Source organism: Vombatus ursinus, unplaced genomic scaffold (genome assembly GCF_900497805.2).
Source record: "Vombatus ursinus unplaced genomic scaffold, bare-nosed wombat genome assembly UNPS02014170.1, whole genome shotgun sequence".
NCBI classification, from domain to species: domain Eukaryota; kingdom Metazoa; phylum Chordata; class Mammalia; order Diprotodontia; family Vombatidae; genus Vombatus; species Vombatus ursinus.
The window spans coordinates 111,576-132,682 of NW_020953948.1; the positions used below are offsets into that span (position 1 = coordinate 111,576).

The 21,107-nt window shown below is 41.5% G+C and overlaps 1 protein-coding gene across 1 annotated transcript; it reads left to right on the forward strand.

Annotated features, from left to right (window-relative positions):
• Positions 1-1,544: 1,544 nt before the first annotated feature.
• LOC114041234 (vomeronasal type-2 receptor 26-like) lies at positions 1,545-16,727 on the forward strand. Its single transcript, XM_027859587.1, is given in 6 exon segments — positions 1,545-1,667; positions 5,405-5,728; positions 11,349-11,552; positions 13,406-13,535; positions 15,783-16,050; positions 16,052-16,727. Coding segments are annotated over 6 exon segments (1,725 nt in total).
• Positions 16,728-21,107: the final 4,380 nt, after the last annotated feature.

The following is a 21,107-nucleotide window of genomic DNA, read 5'->3' on the forward strand; positions in this document are numbered from 1 at the left end:
CATAGCAGTTCCTTAATAAATGCTCATTGACTCACTTGCCTTACATGTGGTATAGCATTTATACTAATATCACCTGTTTTACAGATGATGAAACTGAGGCAAGTAAAGTGAGTGACTTCCCCAGAACCCTCCACGAACAACATTTATTATGTGCCTGCCAGGCACTCTGCTAAGAGCTTTACACATACTGTCTCATTTGATCTCACAATAACCCTGGGAGGTAGGCTCTATTATTGCTACTAAGGAAATTGAGGCAAGCAGAGGTTAAGTGACTTTGCCAGGATCACAGAGCTAGTAAGTGTCTGAGACTGGATTTGAACTCAGGTCTTCCAGACTTCAGGACTAGCACTCTTATTTGCTACATCCCCTAGTCTACAGCTAAGAAGCATGAAAACTGGGGTGTGAACCCTGGTCTCTTGAATCTAAATATAGTACTGTTCATTAGGGTACAATGCTGCTTGTCAGAAGTAGCAGGAATGGGGCAGCTAGGTGGTGCAGTGGATAGAACACCGGCCCTGGAGTCAGGAGGACCTGGGTTCAAGTCCAGCCTCAGACACATAGCACTCACTAGCTGTGTGACCCCGGGCAAGTCACTTAACCCCAATTGCCTCACCAAAAAAAAAAAAGTAGCAGGAAGCATAGCACAGGGGACAAGCACAGGACTAGGAGTCAAAGGACTTAGATTTGAACCCAGCTCTGGTAGCTGCTACTTTGGGGATAACGGGCAAAGGAAGGAGCTGGATTACATGAACATTAGTGTCCCTCCCACTTTAAATCTTTGTCGTCCTGCAGAGTAATCAGCCACGCTCTGCTTGAATGCTTTCTGTGACAGGGGGTTCACCCCCACCTCGTTCATTGCTAGTGATAGGAATTATTAATAGCTGAAATGAGCCCCGCTGCTGAGGCAGAGGAACCTGGATTGATGCCAGCTTGGACATTTATTACCTGCAGGACACAGGCAGTCATTTAAACTCCCTGGGCCTTCATCTGCATTTGTAGGATGAAGTCTCACCCAGCCCTGACGTTGCCTCCTCACACCTCCACCCCTCACTGCTCATCCTGTTCAATTCCTCCTCTCCCTCTTTGTGGTCCTAACCCACACCTCCTCCTGGACCTAACCAGCGGAAATTCCTTGAAAACCAAAGCCATTTCATGAGTCTTTGTGTTCCTGGAGATTATCTCCATGCCTGGCACTTGGTAGGCACTCAATAAATGCTTGTTGGTCGCTTGTTTGCTTGGATAACCCTGGCCAAGTTATTTGATCTTTCTAAGCCCTGGTGTCATCATCTGAAAACGGGGGATGACAACCCTCTTTCTGTCTCATAAAATTTAAGTGAAGTGCTTTGGCACAAACAGGCAAACAAAACAACCTGAGCACCAATGTGGACATCATCATTAATTCCATTACAGTAGAATTCCTGGTCTAAAATGTCCCAGGGCTCAGGTCCCCTCATTGCTTATCGTCTCTTCCTCTTGAGACTTGCCTGAAGTTAGTTCCTTCTCAAGGAGAAACTGCTGCTCCCTGAGGCCTCCCTGGAGCCGGCATGGGAGGAATGGAAGCAGAGGTCTGCAGGCTGGGGATAAAAGGACAGGAGCAGCCTCCCCGACAGCCTCTGCCAAGGTCCGGCTTTCTGAGGCTGTGGGAGTTTCCAGGGACTCTAGCCCCCGCCCCCAATACACACACACACACACACACACACACACACACACACACACACACACACGCACGCACTCCTATTGGTCTGGAGATGGTTCTATGTCCTCTGCTTCTCCTCCTTCTGGGCCCTCTGTCCATCTCCATTTGTATGGAGCCCGTGAGTGGGGGGCTGAAGGTAGCTGCCCAGAGACAAGACAGGATAGGGGATGTGCTGATAGGAGGTACTTGTCCCATCCTTCTAAGAAACTCCTCTTTTGCTGGTGACTTCACTTTTCCACCCGCTGGAGGGAATGCCACAGAGTGAGTACGAATGTCATACACACGTGCTTGGGACTTGGAAAATTACCAAAAAGCAGGGTGGTTGTGTCAAGGCTCTGAATAAATGAAGAGCTTCTGTTGCATGGGTTGACTGGGTTTGTACTTAGAAGGACAGGGGGAACCAGATCATCATTTTACAGATGGGGAAACTGAGCATTCAAAGGGATGTCATGGGGATTGGGGATTGAGCGTGCCCTGCTAGTCCCCAGAGGGGGTAACAATGAGAAGTGGGGGGGTAGGTTTAAAAGACGCATCATGTTTTAGGTTCAGGAAGAACTTGCTCATAATCAGAATTATCCCAAAAAAGAATAGGTGTCCTCATAAGGCAAAGAAGTTTTCTCTCAAGGGCTGGAGTCCTCCTTGTTGGGCAGGGTATAAAGGAGATTTTTTTTTTTTGTGAGGCAATTGAGGTTAAATGACTTGCCCAGAGTCACACAGCTGGTGAGTGTTATGTGTTTGAGGTCAGATTTGAACCCAGGTCCTCCTGACTCCAGGGTGGGTGCTCTATCCACTGCTCCACCTAGCTGTCCCTATAGAGGGGATTCTTCTCCATGTTCAGAGGAGATGGTATTCCCAGTAAGAGGCAGCATAGTATGGTGGAAAGAGCAATGACTCAGGGACCCTGATTCAGATCTGACCTCTGCCACTCACTATCTATGTGACATTAGCTCCACCCTCTGGCCCTGTCTCTCTTTATTGGCAAAATGAGGAGGTTGGGCTCCAGGACCCACAAGCCTTGTCCTGGCCAGCTCTGAATCCATGATGCCAATGAATTCTGAGAGTCCATGGTTCTGTGATCTCACTTGACCATCACAGTCTTGTGAGAGAGGTAATGCCAGACTTACTAGGGTTAATTATAAAGATGGAGCACAGAGTGAAGTGACATGTCCACAGTCACACAGTCAGTAGCTTGTAGATCTAGGTCTCCAGCTCCAGGCCCAGTGCCCTCCTCATTGCCCCATTGATTTTCCCATGAACCACCACACATCCAGCATTTTGTCCTGACCTAGAAGAGGATCTCATTTGATCCAATACCCACTTGACTCTCAAAGCTAAAAATAGGTGAGCCCTTTTATGGGTTGTGGGTCAGGGTAGGGAGAAAGGGAGGAACTGGACCTCAGGAGGACAGGTAGAATTTGCATGCCCGGGGCAAAGTCAATCTTCATTCTCTCAACAAGATCGTTTCATTTACCAATCTAGAAGTGTTGACAAAAAAGGAAATAAGGTTAATTTGGTATAAATCTCTTTCTTCCTAACTATCTGTCACTATTTCTGTCTGTCCATCTATCTGTCCAGCATAATTACCTTTCTCTAATCTTGATGAACTCTGTTATCTCTCCAAAATTCTTCAACTAATTGTCATCCAGTCTTTTCTTAAAGGTCTCCAGTGATAGGGAACTCACTATTTCCATGTATTTAATATCGGAGTAGGAGTGTCATAAAAGGCCACTGACATCAGACAGTCTGATCCATCCCCATTTGCTAATTGAACAAATGAGTGAATGAGCAGGAATCCTCCAGAAGGGTCGCCCAACCTCCACCTCAAAGACATCCATTTGTGTCCCACACAGACAGTCCCAGTGTGAGGTGTAAAGGAGGGAATCGAGGACATGGAGCCATTAGACGCCAAAGTCCAGCTCACAGTCCTGACACTGACTAGTTGTATGAACAAAGGCTAGTCACTAACCCTCTCTAGACCTCTCTATTCCCATCTCTGATATGGGTATCCAATAATGTCTACAGTGCCTATCTCCCAGGGTTTTTATAGAGACAATTTTATATAATATACGTTGAGTGCTTAGCAAAGTTTATAATGTTATAGAAATGTGGTGGAGTGGGTAGGTGGGTAGGGAGAGACATAAAGTAATAATGGATAGTATACTGGACTTACAGTCAGAAAGGCCTGGATTCACATCCTGCCTCAGACACTTACTTGTTGGGCAAATCACTTTATCTCCCTGAGCCTCAATTTCCTCACATGTAAAATGAAGGGGCTGGACTCTGGGATCTAACATCTCTTCCCAGTCTGTAGCTATCTATGATAACTATGAGAGCCTATCTGCCACCACCACTCTATTACCTTTACCTTGTGTATTTAGACACTTAAATAGGGAAGATAAAGGGGTATTCAACCAATTGTGAAAGCACATCTACTCATGTCATTCCATTACAAAGAGAAATAAAACTCAGATTGAACTAGAAGGAGATTCTGGTTATTAGCTGAGCAAAAACTGACCGAACACCAGATGGACTTGAAATAGCTAGCTTTCTAGTTCCATACTCAGTCTAAACAGAACCCAGCAACAGAAGGAAAACCTAGCCTTTGAGAGGCAATCAGCTGTAGGCAACTAATTTTCCTCTCCTCCACCCCACCATATGAGTAACAGCCACCATTATTTCTATGTTTGTTATTCACCCTACCCCCCACCCAAAAAAAAAAAAAGAATTGTTAGACTCTTGAACTCCCAACCTGTGTTACATGCATCTGTCTTAGTGTGATGGCATGAACTGGCCAATGGGAGCCTGTCCTGACATTGTTCCCAGATATTCTTGCCTGGTTTCGGTTCAAGCAACCACACAGAGTCTTGGAGTAATCCTTCTTCCTGGGGATGATGACTCTGGGGCTTGTATAGTGTGATGACAAAGAGTTCCCTAATTGTCTGATGAAGGCAGAAGCCCTGCTGAAACACTATGGAAAAATCTTTTCCCCCCTCTTGCCTTTGGCTCCCAAACAGGCAGTTCAAAGTAGGCCTGACTTGCCCACAACCACAAAAGAAAGAAAACAGCAAAAGAGTGCGTTTCTTCTTTTATGTACCCATCGAAGGGCAGCTCAGTCACCCCTGAGGTCTCCTGCCTTCAGCAAGCAACTAGGGAGGTCTGTGTAATCACATAGTTAAACCCCTAAGTCAACACAGCAAGAAATGGGCTTCTATGTGGCTGTTTGGACTGGAGCCAGGCATTGAATATCTGAGCATGCTTCAAAAATTGGCCCCCATAGATGCTTGCACCCCATTATGCTAGTATCTCTGAGGCTGAGCACTGTGCTAAATAGAACCTGAGTAGGTTTATTGAATTGAATTGTTGAAGCTGCTGGTGGTGGGTGGGACAGGAACAGAGAGTGGGAAGGTCCAGAGAAGGGTGGAATAGGAAGGTGTGGGTCTTAGCTCTGACACTTGGAGGTTGTGTCATCCTGGGGGAGCCCCTTTCAGTTTCTCAGTCCTAGTCTCCTCATTTGTAAAATGGGAACAATTCTCTTTGCACTACTCACCGAAATCACAAGGTAGCTGCTGACAAATGTCAGTTTTAAAACATAGAATGGGGAGTTGTTATTTTTATGTTTGAAAATGATCACTTCCGGGTAAATCAGTGTGAGATGGCAATAGGGGCTAGAAGACCATTTTTTCTATAATTATCTGCAGACAGTAGCAGATACCAGCCTTATTGTTTTTCATCCATACCCACTTTGTATCTTGGGGTTATGCAGCTTCCCAGGGTTTTGTCTCTGCCATTGAGGAGATCAACAGAGATGTCCGCCTGCTCCCCACCCTCACCCTGGGCTTCTCCATCTGGGACTCTAGGGACTCTGTTGCTGGAGCTCTCCTAGGAACCATGGACTTCCTGACCAGGCAGGGGAAGCTGGTCCCCAATTATAGCTGCACAGCCCATCCACCGCTGGCTGCCCTCATTGGAGAACTTCGCTCTGCTCTGTCTATGCCTATAGCTAGATGGTTGGGACTTTACAAATTCCCTCAGGTGAGTGACTCCAGAGTCCTCTTCTATTCCCTGCTACCATCCTACCATCTTCCACTAGCCTACCAGTTCTGGTCATATCAACCATGCCCTTCACTGACCTCACTGAATGGAGAAGTTACCTTAATAGCTGATTTTAATGAGTTTTATTGTTTTTTTTTTCCTTTTCTATCATAGTCATTTCCCAATATTCCTGAATTATTGAACCCTTTATAACATTAAATGAAACAGTTAAACAAAATCAGTGAGCACAGTCGTTCCTTCTGATAATGTGTGCACCGACTCATACTTGCAGTCACCCACCTCTCAACTGGATAACATTTTTATATTGCTTTTTTTGACAAAGTATTTTCCTCAAAATATCCCTATGAGGTAGGTTGTGAAAGTATTATCACACCCATTTTACAAAAGAAAGAAAAGGAGGCTCAAATAAGTAATAGGGAATCAGTAGAAGAATCATGGAGATAGATTCTGGGGACCTGGGTTTGAATCCTACCACTAACATGTTACCTTGGTGATTCTGAGCAAGTCACCTCACCTTGATAGACCTTAACCTCCTTATCTGCAAAGGGGTGGGGCTGAACTAGATGTCCTCTCTGTGCCCTTCCAAGTTTCAGTCTAGGACCCATAGCCCGTATGATTTGTCTTTACCCCATAACTGATGTCACAACTGGGATCTTAGAGAATCACAGAGTATCAGAGCTTGAGGAGAACATGGATTTGTCAGATCTCAAAGAGTCCTTTGCAATCAACAAAAACAACACCTTCATCCTTTGAGAAATGAAACTTTCTGTCACTGTAGCTCATGAATGTTCCCTCTTGTGTTTGCCATTAAGAACATAGAATCTGAGGCTCACAGAGGTGCTACGATTTTCCCATAGTCCCACACACAGGTAGGAAATCTTACATCTGGGATTTATGCCCAAGTCACTGGGCCATAAATCCAAGCTTATCTGTACTCCACTAGGGTGCCTATAATTCTTTATACTCTATATTTTCAGTCATAGAACACATTAGTTCTTTCAGATATCTCTATTCTGCATGCTTAGGGGCTCATGATCTATAAGCTGGGACCTCAGAGTATTAGGATATAAGAAGAAGGTCTGGGCTTGCTGCTTATGCAGGGAGGATGGTTGTAGGCATCCAAAACATAGTGAACAGAGTCAAGGATAGGGAATGGGGTGAAGCAGAGCAGATTGGGAGTACAGAGAATAATCCAGGTTGGCCAGAGTGGAAGATGTGTATAAGGGAATAGTATGATATAATACAGAGTGATCCCAAACTGCAAAATGAATTTTCTTGGAAGAGGTTGAGTTCCCCAATCTTTGAGATCTGCCAGCAGAGACTGAGTGCCTGCTTTTCAAAAATATAACAGAGAATTATATTGGTTGCATATGGGTTGCACTAAGTGTTCTATGAGGTCCTTCCAATTCCACATTTCTGGGATTCCATGAATTGAATTGAATTCTTTCTTTCCAAAGAACTATATAAATACAATTACCATGACTACTATTGTTGTAATTATAGGCTTGAGAGCTTAGCTTTTCTACTTGGACTAAGTGATGGATTTTGTATCACAGCACTCAAATACTTTGTGGAAATGGACAAATAACAACGAAATTCATGGAAAAGAAGAAAAGGTCAAGGATCTTCAGGAAAATAAAAGAAAGAGCAGAAAAAGAAGAATCTGGAAATGCCAGATCTAGAGTTCTGACATAAAATTGTTAATACTAACAATATTTGTTACTGAATTTAAAAAAAAGTAGAAAATTTGAAAGTAAAATGATTAGGAAAATAAGACCCAGAAGTAACCAACAATAGTGACATGGTATTAGAGAAACTCAAGAACATTAATTATTGGAGTAAGAAAAAAGGGAGGGAATGGAATAAGCATTCATAAGCACTTTCTCTGTGCCAGGAACTGTCATTTGATGTTTGTGACACCCTGTGAGGTTCTATTATTATCTCAATCTTCCAGTTGAGGAAACTAAGGGAAACAAAGTTAAGTGACTTGCTCAGGCTCACACAGCTAACAAGAATCTTAGGCCAAATCTGAATTCAGATTTTTCTGACTCCAGGCCCAAGCCTCTATCCATTATGCCCCAGGCTGCTTCTAAGTCAAGGCAATTTACTTCACAAAAACTGCTGTGAAAACCAGAAAAGTTCACAAAAATTACATTTAGACCCACATTAAATACCACATGCTACAACAAGCTCAAAACTCCTTGCCAATTAAAGCTCCATTTAGCAGATAGGATTAGTCCATCAGCTATTCCCTTCTTGATCCAGTCAAAGGAGTTCAAACCTCATGGCCTTTGATGATTGATTCAATTGAAAAGGTATTCTTATATGAAAGGTATCAAGGCATAGAAAATCTTATGTAAATTACATTAATTGGAGTTGATGTGAAACCCATCACTACACATAGAAATAGTCATGTCAATTTTTTTTAAACAGAGAAAAATTGAGAGAAGGATATCTTTTTTCACAGCTATGGAGAGTGAAATAATTCATAACTAGATAAGGGACAGAGTAATCTGTAGAGATAAAATAGCCATTTTAATTAAGTAAAACAAAAGCTTTTGCACAAGAAAATCAATGCAATTTTAATTAAGAGGAAAGTACTCAACTGGGGAAATTTTTAAAAAACATTTTTGTTTGAAGTTTTGAGTTCCAAATTAGATATATCCCTCCCTCCCTCCTTGACACAGTAAGCAATCAGATACAGGTTATACAAGTGCAATTATGTAAAACATTTCCATATTAGTCATTTTATACAAGAAGGCTCAAATAAAAGAAAAAAAATGAAAGAAAGTGAAAAATAGCATGCTTCAGTCTGCATTCAAACAATATCAGTTCTTTCTCTGGAGGCAGATAGTATGCTTCATCATTAGTCCTTTGGGATTGTCTGGGATCATTGTATTGCTGAGAATAGGTAAGTCATTCACAGTTCTTCATTGGACAATATTGCTGTTACTGTGTACAACATTCTCCTGGTTCTGTTCACTTCACTATGCATCAGTTCATGCAAGTCTTTCCAGCTTTTTCTGAAATCATTCTGCTTGTTCTTTTTCTTTCTTCCTTCCTTCCTTTCTTTCTTTCTAGTTTTCAACATTTACTTCCATAAGATTTTAAGTTCTAAGTTTTCTCCCCATCCTTCACCTCCTCCCACCCCAAGATGGCATGCAATTTGATATACATTCTACATATACATTCCTATTAAACCTATTTTCACATTAATCATGTTGTAAAGAAGAATTAGAGTCAATGGGAGAAACCACTAGAAAGAAGAAACAAAAGAGAGAGAGAGAGAGGAAGAGAGAGAGAGAGAATAATATGCTTCAATCTGTATGCAGACTCCATGGTTCTTGTTCTGGACATGGATAGTATTTTCCATCACGAGACTTTTGGAATTGTCTTAGATTCTTGCATTGCTGAGATCTAAATCTATCAAAGTCAGTCATCAAGCAATGTAGCTGTTACTGTGTACAATGTTTTCCTGGTTCAGCTCACTCCACTCCTGCTTGTTATTTCTTATAACACAATAATATTCCATTGCAATCATATACCACAGTTTGTTTAGCCATTTCTGAATTGATAAGCATCCCTTTGATTTCCAATTCTTAGCCACCACAAAAAGAGTTGCAAGAAATATTTTTGAACAAATAATTCCTTTTCTCTTTTTTGGGATGTCTTTGGGATATAGACCTAGCAGTGGTATTGCTGGATCAAAGGGTACTCACAGTTTTATAGCTCTTTGAGAAATGTAAATAAACATTGACATTTATATATGTAATGATAGGTTTCACACCAACCCCAATTAATGTAATTTACAAAAGATGTTGTATGCCTTGATGCTTTTCTGGAGAGCCAAATTGCTCTCTAGAATGGTTGGGTCAGTTCACAATTCCACCAGCCCATTGTGTATCAGTGCGTCTGTCCACTTACAGCTCTTCCACGTGTTAACTTTTTGGGGGCATCTTTGTCAGTTTGATAAATGTGAGGTAAACCTTTGAGTTGTTGTATTTGCAATTCTCTTACTATTAGTGATTTGGCACACTTTCAAATGACTATTTATAGCTTCCATTTCTTCATTTGCAACCTGCTTGTGTACATACTTTTAATACTTCTTGTCCTTTTCTAAATACATTCGTATAATTTCCGTATGAATCTTTGATATCAGACTATTATTAAAGAAATTTGTTGCAAAAAATTTCCCCAGTTGACACTAATGCCTGTTCAGTAGCACCTTTTCGTTGTTGTTGTTGTAACCAAGACTGGAAATAAAGTGAGAGCCAATCATTTGGAAAATGGCTGGACAAATAAAACTTGTATATTAATATAATGAAATGTTATTGCACCATAAGAAAATATGACACAATGTAATGGATTCAGATAAGCTGGGGATACTTAAATGAATTAGAGCAAAGTGAAAAGAGCAGAACCAGGAGAACAATGAGTAAAATGATGTAAAGCAAAGCAACTTTAAAAGACCTCACAACTCTGATCAATGTAGGACCATTTAGGACTTCAGAAAACTCATAATGAAACATGCCTCTTGCCTCTTTCCTTAGAGAGGATGGACTAGATAGGGAAAAAGAAAGATTTTTAGACATAACCACTATGTTGATTTTTTTCTGCTTGACTATGGGAGAGACAGCATGGTATAATGGATAGCATGATAACTTTAAAGCCAGAAAGACTTATGCTTAAGTCTCATCTCTAAGTAGTACTGACTCTGTGACCCTGAGCAAGTTGCTTAAACTTCTCAGTGCTCATGGTGCATTATACAATCTCTAAGATTATATATTGAAGAAAAGGCACAGGACTGCATTACTTAAGGGGATTTCCTTACTTGGCAAATCTCAAAATTAATGAAATTATAGATCAAGTATCCATTATATACTCATTTGTTATTGGGAGTCTTCCATTTGGGAGGGAAGAGAGTTTGTGAATAACAATAAAGATGCAAAGAAAATGAAAAAGAAAAAAAAAAGAAGGAAAGGAAAGAAGGAAGAGAGGGAAGGAAGGAGGGAGAAAAGGAAAGAAGAGAGAAAGAAAGAAAAGGAAAGAATGAGAATAAACAAAACCATTAAAATGAACAGAAACAAGAATATTCAGTAAGGGATGACACTAAGAGGACAATTGTGGTACTATGAAGACAAATATTGACGCTTTTAAAATGTTATGTCATGAAAGTTCATGTTCTCATAAGTCATCTTTTTGCTTCTTTGTATATTGAAGTGTTCATGCTTGTTAATATTTGTTAAGATAGGTAGATAGATAGACAGACAGGAGAGAAAGAGAGAGAGAGAGAGACAGAGAGAGAGAGAAAGAGAGGATGGATAGATAGATAGATAGATAGATAGATAGATAGATAGATAGATAGATAGATGGAAGGATAGAAAGATAGATGAATAGATAGATAGGTAGGTAGAAGCCTAACTTTCCACATGAGAGGTCAGAGAATTGAGAACGTTTACCCAAATGTTAGACAGTATAGTAAATATTTATTAATATTAAAAGTTGATTGATAGATATCTATACAAAGCTGAATATTTCTTGTACCTCTCTTCTCCTGGGGCTTATTGTTTCACCCGTATGAAATGTCTTTTCCTTCCAGATTAGCTATGCATACAGCATAATCAGCTTGAGTGACAAGACCAACTTTCCTTCATTCCTAAGGACAATTTCCAATGACCTTTCCTGGGACCATGGTATTACCATCTTACTGAAACACTTTGGATGGATTTGGGTAGGAATTGTTTCTCATGATGATAATTTTGGGCATCAAGGGACTTCCCTGATGAATGCTGAGCTGAAGAAGGTTGGCATCTGCAGGGAATTCCTCATTGATATTCCTACTTTTCTGTTTCCAGAGAAGTTCCAGGAGGGCCTATATATAATGAAAAAATCAACAGCCAAAGTCATCATTACAATTCTAAATACTTGGACTTTCCTTAACTTCTTAGGTCTCTTCTCATTAAGTGAGATTGCTGGAAAAATCTGGATAGGAGGCTATGTCCAATGGAATGAGTTGATGAGGTACAACCAAGATGTTCCTCAAATTATCACCATCTCTCTGCCTCAACCAACAACTCAAGGGTTCCCCAAATTCTTCAGTCATCTGCATCCAGATAGGGCATCAGAGGATATCTTTGTGAAAATCTTTTGGGAAAATGCCTTTAACTGCACATGGCAGCACCAGGACCCCCATTCCTTGTGGAATAGAACAGAGACTGGAGGACACCACTTCTGCACAGGATCAGAGCACTTACAAGACAAAGATGTTCCTGCATTCAATGTGGGAAAACTGAGTATAACCTGAAATTCCTATAAAGCAGTGTACAGTATAGCCCATGCACTCCAGGACATGAGTTCTTGCGAAATGGGAGAAGGGCCCATTGCAAACAGGATATGCCCAGATGTTAAGACCTTAAGACCTTGGCAGGTGAGAGAACCCAAGTCAGATATAGCTATATAGGTATACAAACATACACATGCACACACATATACATATACATATATAAAACCATGCATTTGTAGCCACTGGAGATGTGAGGAAAGCAGACTGAAACCTTCAGTGACTCTTGAAAGCAAAGGACAGAAGTGACTATGGGGACAAATCTCAGAGGGAAACCTAACACGTTGAATACAGGGTATAAATAAGAAAGGGTCTTGATAGGCTGGGAAGTTCAGATGAATCTGATAAGATTCAGTATAATAGGGTTGTATGCAAATTATTATGCATGGGCTCCAAAAATGAACTACATTAAGTACTAGATGGAGAGGAATAGTTAAATACTATTTAATGTGAAAAGGATTGAAGGAGGGAAAAGGTGTCCTAACAATTAGAGTTATTCCAGAATGTAGAAGGTTCCCTCTTTTCTTAAGTCTTCAAGAACAGGCTGTATGACAACTTCTCTGGTATATTCTATTCGGAATTCTTCTGAGGTATGTTGTTGTTGTTGTGAAGTCAATAAGTCATGTCTGACTCTTTGTGACTCCATTTAGTGATTTCTTGGCAAAGTTAATGGAGTAGTTTGCTGTTTCCTTCTCCGGCTCATTTTACCAATGAGGAAACTGAGGCAAACAAAGTTTAAGTGACTTACCCAAGTTCACATTGCTAGTATATGTCTGAGGCCAGATTTGAACTCAGGTCCTCTTGATTCCAAGGCTGGCACTCTATCCACTGCACCACCTACCTGCCCCCTCTTGAGGTATGACGTGAACCAAATTGCCACTGAGGTCCTTCAAAACTCAGAAATTCTATGATACTGATTTTGTGACCTAAGGGTTTCTGTTGTTTCACATGAGAATTTCTGTTTATCTACCTATTTACTTATTGTCCAAAGCTGGAGTTCCACTTGAGTATGAATCCCCCATGGAGGAAATCATCTTCACTAATCACTAATCAATTACAAAAGGGTATTTACTGAGAAGGTACAATACAAATAGTAATTACAAAACATTCCCCCCAAACTATGAAACACCCTTTTACTCACATAAGGTTCTTGGGGAAAGTTAGAGCAAACTTTAGGAGAGCATGTGGAAAACAAGCTGGGTAGAGGAGTAATCACAACTTTGGATGCTGGGACTCCTTTTCTCTCTTTGTGGCTTCATGAGATTCCACTTGGGATATATCCCTCTGCAGAACTTGGAGGACCCTTGTCTTTCTAGAACCAACAAGCAGCATGTCTCCACCTCACAAGGGTCATGATCCCTGAAGCCACAGCAGACCCCAGGCAACTGTTCTTCCGCATGTTTCTGCTGGTGCTTTCCCGATCATCTGCTACTGCTTTCTCTTCCAGTCTGTATCAGAGTTATAGACTGATACAGACTCTAGTGGTATTTGGATCCTCTCATGGCTATTTCACCCATTCGACTTTCTTACTGTTAAAACCTAATCAATTCCATCTCTGCTTATTCAGTTGCCTATGATAGGGGAAGAGAAAAGAGAAAAGATAGAGGTATCATATATTCATCAATGCAGAATAGCTGGTGAGACAATGTACTTTACAACCATTTACAGTAAATGGATCTTGTCTAACTCACTCATAGGGAAAAAAAGAGAGAAAAGATAAAAAGGTTATTACTTCTATATGCTAACTCAGTCCAAGCTTGAAAATTCGTTATTAATCCTTCTGTTTTTTCAACCAATTAGAAGACTTTTTTTTGGTCACTACACAGTATCAACCTCTGCTATGATTGGGAATAGTCTTTTCATATGGTCACATGGTCACTGAAAAGACCAGAATATATTCTAAGGACTGGGCTCTTATTAGCAAGTCCTTGGATTGTAGCTGTATAACCTTAGGTAAAAGGCTTCACCTTTCTGGGTCTCATTTTCTTTTCCTTTCAAACAATAGGGTTGAACTACATGACCTACTCCAAAAAGGAAAACATTTTTCCTTTCTAACTCTAATAGTCTTTGAAATGTTATTGCAACAGAAAAAAAGGCTTTAAAGGTATATTGGAGGAAGGAAGAAGACTGCAGAAAGAGAGAGAATGACCATTTAGGTTCATAGGGTGATTGTAACAGCCAACAGAGAGGGTTAGGGTTATTCAAAACTTAGTTTGCATCTATTTCCTTTGCTGAGGAGACTTATTTTTATTTAGATGGACAAACAAAAAGAATGATTGGTAGCTAATAGAGGGTCCTTAGCTACCCTCACTGAATTCAAATCAACACATACAATGAACTATGTCCCAGGGGCTGGAAGAGTTGTCATCTGAGGGTTCTCAGCCACTGTCTCTGAAATTGTAAACTGGGAAAAATACTACAGGAATGGAGAAAAATAAAGCCTCAAATTAGGTGGTGGAGGTGGGGGGGTAATAATAATAATTTAGTTAGCATGTGTATAGCGCTTTAAGGTTTCAATTTCTAACAGATCTTTAGAATATGTTATTTAAAATTTTTAGTGAAAAGGAAGTTAAAATTCAAAAGTCAGAGAGATTTTTTTAAGGGCATACCGTGTCTGACTAATTTCACTTCCCTTTTTGAGAGTATTACGAGCCAGGGAGAGAGACACCATGGCATATTTCATAGAGTTGGCCTTTGGGTTGGCAAGACATGAGTTCAAGTCCAACTTCTGACCCTTACTATTTGAGCCTGGGCAAGTTATTTAATCCCCCATTGCTTTTAGGTACTTCAAAAATTATATTATGGGGGAAGCAAGACCCCAGGCTTTATGTCCAAGATTTGGCCCCCTTCTCGCCAAAGTTTCACAATGACATACATATATAGTAAATAACAAAGAAACTCATTGATCCAAGTCAACAGCAAAACAGAAATCCGAGAAGGTACATAGAATATACCAAGCAATATAGAATGAAGGAGCTCTGTGATTGGGAGAGAGATGACAACTCAACAAAGTGAGAGAGTCCTAGATATTAGCCAAGGAGAATTTCCCTAAAGCTTTTAGTGGAGCAAGATAGAGGCATGATGGGGACTGCCAGCTCCCCTCCTGTCAGCTTATTCACACCATTGTATAAAATAACTCCAATATCAATATATAGAGACAGAGATGGATAATATAGATGGGAGATATAGAAATGGGTGTATTATCTGAGTTTTCTAAGCCTTGTTGATATCCAGAGGTGAACCCAGGGCTCTACACACAGTTAGCACTTCATAAATGTTTGTAGAATAAAATGAATTTAAACAACTTGACTGCAATCCAGGGGCTACTGAGGTAGGAAAAAGCGGTAAATCCCCTTTCTGCAGATAGGCAGCTTGGTACAGTGGAAAAGATGTTGGAGTTGAAATAGGCAGACAAGTTAAATCCCTACTCTTGTATTTACTACTTGTGTGATTGACCTCTTTGGACCTCAGTTTTCTCATCCATAAAATGAATCTGTCATGGATGGCCTTGAAGGTTGCCTCAACTATAAGTCTATGATCCTATGGCCTTCTTCCCTGGAATAGGTGAATAAAATAATGTTATTCCATGTGAGAGTCCTAAAAGTCTGTTACTGTCAGTGACAGTGAGGGCAGGACCTGTTCCCATGGCCTGAGGATTCAGAAATAGGGCCTGCATGGGAATGAGGCAGTAAGTGATCCCTGGTTCTATCCCAACAGACATGCAGCGGTGTGCAAAGTGCCCAGAGGACCAATATCCAAACACACATAGAGATGACTGCCTCCCCAAAGTCCTGACTTTCCTGGCCCATGAAGAACCTCTGGGGATGATTCTATCTTGTATGGCCTTTGCCTTCTCTCTCCTCACAGTCATAGTTCTCATTATCTTTGTGAAACACCGAGGCACTCCCATAGTCAGATCCAACAACAGGGCTCTCAGCTATACTCTGCTTCTTGCCCTCACCCTGTTTCCTCTGCTCATTGCTTTTCATTGGTTGCCCAACTACAGCCAGCTGCCTCCTCCGACAGACGATTTTTGGAATCACCTTCACTGTGGCCATCTCTTCCGTCTTGGCCAAAACCATCGTTGTGATTCTGGCCTTTAAGGCTACAAGGCCAGGAAGCTGGCTCAGGAGCCGGGCAGGTACCCGGGTGTCCAACGCTATTGTCCTCATCTCCTCCTTCATCCAAGTTAATCTCTGTGGGGTCTGGATAGCCACTTCTCCCCCTTTTCTAGACATGGTCACTGACTTTGAGCCTGGCCACATCCTCATTGTTTGTAACGAGGGCTCCATTACCAACTTTTACTGTGTCCTGGGCTACATGGGATTCCTGGCCCTAGGGAGCTTCACTGTGGCTTTCTTGGCTAGGAGCTTGCCTGACACCTTCAATGAAGCCAAGTTCATCACTTTCAGCATGTTGGTGCTCTGTAGTGTCTGGGACTCCTTCCTCCCAGCCCACCAAAGCACCAAGGGGAAGACCATGGTGGCTGTGGAGGTCTTTGCCATCTTGGCCTCTGGCGCTGGGTTGCTGGTCTGCATCTTCATCCCCAAGTGCTATGTGATGTTCTGGAGGTCACATCAGAACACCGAGGAGTGGGTGAAGGGCCACGCTCATTCCAGGGGGGCAGTTTCACCCTAATGCTCTGCCTCTTCTTTCTCCCTATTCTATTTTTGGTAAGGCCTCAGGATCCCAGAAATAATGACTGATACAGGACTAAAAGAGTAGAGAAGGTTTATCTTCAATGGTTCATAAGCATTGATATGGCAGAGAGCAAAACCCAGAACTGAAATAATTTAGATGTTTAGTAAGATATCTAGCAGAGGGAAGAGCCAAAAAGGGGGTGGCCTACTCCCCCAAGCCTCTCTAAGTTACACATTACATAGGGTTCAAACAAAGGAATGAGGAAACACTAGCTGACTGGTCAGCATGGAGGAAGTTTCCTGATAAGACACGTATCTTGCTTGAAATACATTGAGGTATAAAACTCCTCACATTAATCTTTGTGTCTGAAAGGTTTCTGGTAAGCTAACCTAGATCCTGAGTTAAGCATTAAACAAATCTGGTCTTTAAGCAATAGGTCTGGTTTCTTAGCCATGTGGGGTTAGGTTCAAATAATGCAATAAAGCTTTCCCACAGTATCATGTTTTGGGCTGTGCTGCAAGAAGCCTGAGGTCTTAGGCACAGAGAACAATTAAACATTAAGTGATAATGACCATGTCAGATCAGTAATTCTTGTCTCATTGGAATACAGAATCATAGGATTTAGAGTCGGAAGGGGTGTAAAATGTCATCTCATCCAACCCTTTCATTTTACACATGAGAAAACCAAGGCCCACAGAGGTTAATTATCTTACCCAACATCACACAGGTTAGTAGCAGAAGCGGGAATTTAAGAGGCAAATGTGATGGAGTAGAGTACTAGGAATGATGAGAAGCTAGGTAAAAATCCTGTCTCAGTACTTCTGGTCTGCCTGAGCTTAGCACAGGAAAGAAGTGTCCCTACAATACGGGCAGCAAAGTAACAGGCAGATCACATGTGAATACAGAGAAGAGTTCAAAGGGCCCAGCCGGACGATCAGACACCCCAGAACTGGAGTCCTCATCCAGGAAAAAGCTTTGCTTGGCCTGTGACTCTTCTTCCAGCTCGCTCACTTCTGTGGCCAACTCCAGCCCAGAGGCATCACATTTTATCAGCTTCCTATAGACAGTCTCAGAGTCGGAGAGAGGCAGGTGGCGACTTCCTGCTCCCACAACTCAGCTGCCCTGCCTCGCTGATTGTGGGAAAGAGGTCCCTGGCATGAGTTCTTCTCATCTGTGTCGTGTCTCTTTGCGGGGTGGGGAAGACTGCTGCCAACAAATGTCATATTGGAACTCTTGAAGCTTTTCAAACTCGAACTCATTGGATTGTGGGCTCCTTGAGAGCAGAGACTGTCTTTTGCCTTCATGTCCCCAGTGGTTCGTTCAGTATCTGGCACACAGTAGGTGCTTAATCAATGTCCATTGACTGACTAAAGCTTCCACGCCAGCTGTGGAGCTGGCACGAGCACTGCATTTAGCATCTGGTCATCTTGGCTGACTTCCCAGCTCTGCTATTTACCAGATTTATGACCTTGGGCAAATCAGCATACAATTTGATTCAATTCAGTAAAAGCTGATCATCTCTGTAGCCTCACTTTGTTGTAACTAAATCCTAGGATTAAGTTTGGATGATCCTATTTACCCAGACTGCCCAGAGGAACCACAGAAGGGCTTCATCCATTCTCGTGAGATCTGCCCAAGCCCACCTGCCTCCCCAAAGCTCCACTGGTATCTCTGAAGAAAGGATCTGGGGAAAGTTGTGTGTGTCCTCACCAAGTAAGGGCCTACCGCTGCTGCTGCTCTGTCCTCCATCCCTCAGTCACCCCCATTTCTGTTCTCCCTGCATGACTTCCATGGAGCAGCAGCTAGGGCAGAAAGTCAGGCTGAACAGGTTGGAGCAGAGTGAATGACTCTGGCCAACCCCACTTTAGTGAAGGAGGGAAATAAAACAGAGGTACTGTGGGTGGGAGGGATAAAAGAAAGTGTAGTAACCTAAAAGTCCTGATGGAATTGGATAGGGCGTATTAGAATGCTCACAATAAGGGAACAACATCCAAAAAAAAAAAAAACTACTGTGCACTCATTCAACCCATTCTGAATGCATCTATCATCTAATCAATCATCCATCAAAAACAAAAAAACACACTCAGTTGTTCAATCATTTTTCAGTCGTGTCCAACTCTTTGTGATCCCATTTGGGGTTTTCTTGGCAGAGGTACTGGAGTGGTTTGTAACAGATTTAAATGGGCAAGCCCATGCATGTAAGTAGCTATTACAAGAGGTACAAGGTATTGGATTTGACCAACATCACCTGGATGTCACTTAGCCTCAATCTGCCACTTCTTTTATTTACTTGTAGCTTCACCGACCCTAGAGTAATCCAGGGGTGTTTTGCAATCATTTATTTTGAAATAAAATGAGATTATGACAGCTTCTAATTAATTAATTAGCTTGATTTCTCTCTCCTCCAATGAATTAAATCAATTATTTAATGAACTAGTGAATACTCTTTTTTCAACACTAATTACTAATATTTTTTCTGTATTAAAATAGCATTAAAATGACAGAATATATACAATTTATTAAAAAATAAAAGCCATATCAAACATATTTGCAGTACTTTTCCTTGGACTAAATATCTACATCCTTGATTAGTAATTGGAAGGGCTATTATTTGAAATGGAGTGGGAGGGAGCACTTTTATCTCATTTAATCTAATGTAGTTGATTATATTACTAAATAGAACAAGAACTATGAAAAGATTCAGAACATGGGAAGAATTTCCCAAGAGCATGTGTACTACTCAGGTGGCACAGTGGATAGGTTTCTGGGTCTGGAGTCAGAAAGACTCCTCTTTATGAATTCAAATCCGGACTTGGATACTTACTAGGTGTGTAACCCTGGGCAAGTCACTTCACCCTGTTTGCCTTAGTTTCCACAACTGTAAAATGAGTTGGAGAAGGAAATGGAAAACCACTTCAGAATCATTGCCAAGAATACCCCAAATGGGGTCATGTAGAGTTGGACACAATTGAAAAAAGACTTAATAACATGCGCATTATTATCATTGTGACTTCTGGTGTCTCCTCTTTTGAGATTCATACTATATAAATTTATTATCTAATCTCAACCCTGGAGTGTTATCAACTAACTCCCAGGATATTCCCCTTGAACAAATCAGTGTTTAGATCATAGTCTTTCCACTTCATGTCCTGCCCTTAATATAAGAGACTCCAACAAGTATATTGATGTTCCCTCCAATACCCTAAATTTCCAGTTCCTAAATCTACTCAATTCCTGCGATCTACTCCCCCCTTCCACTCCACTCTCTACTTCACCTTCACAATGAGATGGTCACACCCTTGATCTTGCCATTACCTGCAAGAAATAATTCATTTGGACCCCTGCTCTATGCCAATCAGTATTAATCAGTTTGATATTTTACATAAATTATATAGGGATAGATGGGTTCCTCTAGCGGGCCTCAAACTTTAATGTAATGCTCATTACTTGTTTGCCAAGTTATGAGGCTCACTTGTGTAACCACAAGAATGCTGTCAAAGATATTTCCATCCTGTTTTACTCAAATTCCATGTCCAAACCCAGCATGGGTGGGATGCCTTGATGCTTTGGAAAGTCTCCCAACTTATTTTTGTACATCTGGACCATTCTCTCTTGTCCAACATGAGCAGATGACCATCTTATGACTATTTGGTCAGCAGAGATGCCCCATGCTTCACCCAACCTGTGACCATCCTCCCAACCCCCCCAACCCCCCTGATATGTCATGTCATTTTTGGCCTTCAAGAGCAAGGTCTATTAACCAATGAGATTTCTGTATTTTACCACACATCTTTTGCATATTTGGGTTTCAAACCCTATAAAAACAAGGTCTTAGGGAGCAAGGGCATCTCAGATCATGAGGAAGATCCGAGGTCCACTCCATTAGAGGGGACCACGGACCCTTTAATAAAGTGCTATTGGCTCAGAGCTCTGCCTCAGTGGTTTTTCTTGCAGGTTGGACAATTTCAATCCCGACACACCTATAACTGTCCTACTTCCATTCTCATGAGCTATGAAAATTCCTTTATCTGATCATAAACTTTCATCGTTCCATCTTTCCCAAAGTCTTACAAATGACAACCTTGTTCTTTGACCCCGTGATGATCTCCAATCCCTTCATCTCTCAGTGCTTTCTCAAGCCATCCCACTGGCACTGGCTACACTCTTCTACCTTCCCTATCTTGACGCCTTGTTGAACCAGTTCATCTTTACACTATGCACTCAAGCCCACTGACCTCTTATCCTATTGCTGATTATTACTGGCCAAACCCCAGTCTTGCATTACTTCTACTATCTATTGTCTTCATGTTTCTTTGAAAGCTGTTGAATGAAGCTGGGGGAAATCATGAAACCGTAGGAAGGGTTTGTGTAACTCCT